This window comes from Etheostoma cragini, unplaced genomic scaffold, assembly GCF_013103735.1.
Source record: "Etheostoma cragini isolate CJK2018 unplaced genomic scaffold, CSU_Ecrag_1.0 ScbMSFa_80, whole genome shotgun sequence".
Lineage (NCBI taxonomy): Eukaryota > Metazoa > Chordata > Actinopteri > Perciformes > Percidae > Etheostoma > Etheostoma cragini.
The window spans coordinates 199,939-204,143 of NW_023269428.1; the positions used below are offsets into that span (position 1 = coordinate 199,939).

The 4,205-nt window shown below is 53.6% G+C and overlaps 1 protein-coding gene across 1 annotated transcript; it reads right to left on the bottom strand.

The window, feature by feature from the left end:
* Positions 1–703: 703 nt before the first annotated feature.
* On the bottom strand, positions 704–4,177 carry rest (RE1-silencing transcription factor). Its single transcript, XM_034866489.1, has 8 exons — positions 4,003–4,177; positions 3,440–3,516; positions 3,061–3,360; positions 1,904–2,346; positions 1,452–1,840; positions 1,022–1,153; positions 824–930; positions 704–790 (listed from the first exon to the last, which is right to left on the bottom strand). Exons 1-8 carry the CDS (start codon positions 4,175–4,177, stop codon positions 704–706), a joined length of 1,710 nt encoding a protein of 569 aa, XP_034722380.1.
* Positions 4,178–4,205: the final 28 nt, after the last annotated feature.

The window sequence follows — 4,205 nt, forward strand, 5'->3', positions numbered from 1 at the left end:
GAGCTGGTGAAACCTCCTGGGAATAAATCTGGTGAAAGTGGGTTTCCAGCCAATAAGAACCTGAGGTGATGACATCACCATCCAACGGCTTTCCAGCCAATAAGAACCTGAGGTGATGACATCACCATCCAACGGCTTTCCAGCCAATAAGAACCTGAGGTGATATAGTCAACACATCGCTATGACGATGCAGATGCAACGTGTCTTTTATTGCCCCCCCGGCACCGCTGCGAGACTCTTTTCTGAGACATGTCTCTCTGTCTGAGCGTCTTCCATTGTCTCCCAGGACGTCCCACGGCCTGTCCTAACCTTCGTCGGCCATTTCCTTCAAGAGTTCCTGATAAACTAAATTTAGAAAGTCTCTCGTCTCCTCGTCCGTCCACTCCCCCCCCCCATGTGTAAGACAGAGGGGACATACTAGTGGACATTAGCTACAACTTCTTCTTCTTCGATGTTTTGTGGCGGGTTGCAACCATAACATGACCTAAAAGTTAATTATTCGTTATTTATTCAGCAGAGAAGGTTTCATCAGCGTTTACCACAGAAGAAGAAAATCATCGAGATCAAATCTGATGAGACGCATTTCCTTTGATATTTATCAGATTTACTGTTTCCATGAAGCGTTTTTCATCGTTTTGATTAATTCAGATAAACACTTGGATGGAAACGTAGTGAGAGACAGAGACAGACCAGAACCAGGGGACTAGGACTCACCTGAGCTGCAGGTGGGGGAAACCTCCATCTTCTCTGACATCATTGTTGTCTGAGTCGATACATCTGTGGACCCCGCCTCCTCCACCTCCTCCTCCACCTCCTCCTCCACCTCCTCCTTCTTCTTCTTCTTCTCCTCCTTCTTCTTCTTCTTCTGCTGCTGTGCTGAACCGTTTCCTGTCGTGGTTGTTGCCGGTTTGTTGCCCGACGTCTTCTCATCTGTAACATCACACAAAAGTCACACGGAAGTTGGAAAGAGCGACGAAGACGTTCGAGAGACCTGGGACGAGCATGTGGAGACGGCAAGTACCGGAGCTGCAGGTGGAGGCGTCGGCCATCTTTGTAGTCTGAGTGGTTACATCCGCGGACGCCGCCTCCTCCTTCGTGGCGGTTACTGCCGGTGTGGCTGCTGGAGCGTCTCTGTCCCCCAAAGTCTTCTCATCTGGAACAGAGACAACATCAACAAAGGGTCTCAGGACGTCTTCACACAGAGAGACCCTGATGAGGTAAGTTTGGACAGATGAGAACGTAGAGAGACAGACACAGGCAGACAGACAGAGACAGAGAGAGACAGAGAGAGACAGACAGAGAGAGACAGAGAGAGAGAGAGAGAGAGAGAGACAGGCAGAGAGAGAGAGAGACAGGCAGACAGAGAGAGACAGAGAGAGACAGACAGACAGAGACAGACAGACAGAGAGAGACAGACAGAGAGAGAGACATGATGGGAGCATGGGACTGACCTGAGCTGCAGGTGGAGACCTCCATCTTGTCTGAGAGGAGGTCAGAGGACGTGGTTTCCTTCTCTAGTTTCAGACGCTCCAGGGCTTTCTTCCCGGCGCTCCGGCTTTTCTTCGGCTTCGCCGCGCTCGGAGGAGAAGAAGAAGAATCCTGGATCTTCTTCGTGTCCTTCTCGGCGACGGCGGGAGCTCTGAGCCGCTTGGCCTTCGGCGGCGTCTCGGCCGAGGTCTTCTGGGAAAGATCGAGAGCCTCCGTCGCTTTCCGCTTCGCAGCTTTTTCCTTGGGCGGTTTCTGCGGAGCGTCTTCGATGCGGTCTGGGGTTTTCTCAGAGTTGTCCTCTCTGGACTTCCTCGGAGCGTCTTCGATGCGGTCTGCCGTTTTCTCCGCCTTCGACTTCCTCGGAGCGTCTGGTTTTTGCGGAGCGTCGATGTGTTTTGGGGTTTTCTCCGACTTGTTTTCTCCGGACTTCCTCGGCTTGTTGAGGTTTTTGTTTTCCTTTCCGCTGCTTTCATTCTTCTTCTGTTCTCTCTCGGGCTTTGACTTCTTCTCTTCATTCTGAGTCTCGTCTCGGTGCTCCTCTGATCGTCTCCGCGGGGTTTTCTCCGTCTCCGTTGTTTTCTTAACTCGTCTCTTCACGTTCCCCTTCTCCGTCTCCGGGGGACGCCCGCAGATCTTCTCCGTCTTCTTCTGCCTCGTTGGGACTCTTTTCTCCGGTTCTGCTTTCTCTTTAACTTTCTGGAGCTTCTCTCTCTCGCCGCCGTTGGATTTCCGCGTCTCTGTTTCGGCGCCGCTCAGCCGGCCGCTCTTTCTGATGGACAGGTTGATGGGACTCGATTCTCCGTCGTCTCCGTCGTCTCCGTCGTCAACGGCGTCCATGTCCGAGTCCTCCGCGTAGCGCTAAGAGATCAGGGACAAACACATCGGCATTATTATACGCCATCACGCTGTTTCGGAACGAAAAAAGAGATCAAAAAACACCGTCACCGCCAATCATGTATCCCACTGCTACGTCCCGCTGCTACCTCCCACTGCTATGTCTTACTGCTACGTCCTACTGCTATGTCTTACTGCTACGTCCTACTGCTATGTCTTACTGCTATGTCCTACTGCTACGTCCCGCTGCTACGTCCTGCCGCTACTTCCTGCCGCTACGCCCCACTGCTACGTCCCGCTGCTATGTCCTGCCGCTACGTCCTGCTGCTACGTCCTGCTGCTACGCCCCGCTCCTACGTCCTACTGCTACGTCCTACTGCTACGCCCCACTGCTACGCCCCACTGCTACGTCCCACTGCTATGTCCTGCCGCTACGTCCTGCTGCTACGTCCTACTGCTACGTCCTACTGCTACGTCCTGCTGCTACGTCCTGCTGCTACTTCCTGCTGCTACGTCCTACTGCTACGTCCTACTGCTACGTCCTACTGCTATGTCTTACTGCTACGCCCCACTGCTACGTCCTGCTGCTACGTCCTACTGCTACGTCCTACTGCTACGTCCTACTGCTACGTCCTACTGCTACTTCCTGCTGCTACTTCCTGCTGCTACGTCCTACTGCTACGTCCTACTGCTACGTCCTACTGCTACGTCCTACTGCTACGTCCTACTGTAACTCACCTCTCCCCCGGAGGAGTCGTCGGCCTTGCTCTCTCCCAAGGTTCCCTCTGCGCCGTCGTTGTCTGGTTTCTTGACCCTGAGCCTGACCTTGGAGATGTCGACGGCGGCGACGCTGCAGCCGGCGTGCCGGGACTTGATGTGGTACTGCAGGTTGCACTTCTTGGACGCGGCGTACTTGCAGAGCGGACACAGGAACTGGCGAGGGTTCAGGTGCAGCTCCACGTGCTTCTTGAAGTTACTGCGGTCGGCGGTCTTGTACTCGCAGTACGGACACGAGAGGGGTTTGGGCCCGTTGTGCACCTGTCGGGGGGGTCACAGGTGTTATGCTATGAACACGAGAGAACTGGACCATTCGGTGGATGTGTGGGGACGGACGTACCTGCCGGGCGTGGCGCGTCACCTCGTGCTGATTGGCTGCCAGGTAGTTGCAGCTCTCACACTTGAAAGGTCGCTCACCTGCACACAGGAAGCAACAGGAAGTTAGACCTCAGCAACAGGAAGTTAAACCTTAGCAACAGGAAGTTAGGTCTGAGCGGCTGCACGAGGGAACAGTTAGACACTTAATGCAGGAAGCAGATCAGCCTGGAACCATCTGGGCTCTGATTGGTTCTTCATACAGGTGAGGTACAGGTTTCCAGACTGATCTGCTTCAGACAGACAACACAGGAAGTCCCAACACAGGAAGTCACAACACAAGAAAAACAACACAGGAAGTCACAACACAAGAAAAACAACACAGGAAAAACACAGGAAGTTACAACACAGGAAGTCCCAACTTGTCCAGTGAGTCGTTACCATGTTAGTCCAACATCGACTGCTCCGGTGAGAGCAACAAACACAGAAGAAGAACCAGACATTATCAAAAACTCTCTACGCGCTGATCTCTGCAGTGTGTGTGCGTGTGTGCGTGTGCGTGTGTGTGTGTGTGAGAGAGAGACTGACCAGAGTGTGTCCTCATGTGTCGGGTCAGGTGGGTCTTCTGAGAGCTGGAGTAGTCACAGTACGGACACTGGAACGGACGCACACCTGCACAACACAGAACACACACACACGTCACACCTGGATCCACACTTTTATCCCTCTCATTCCCCCTTGCTCCGGCTTTCCCCCCTCTCATTCCCCCTGCTCTGTCGTCCCCCCTCTCA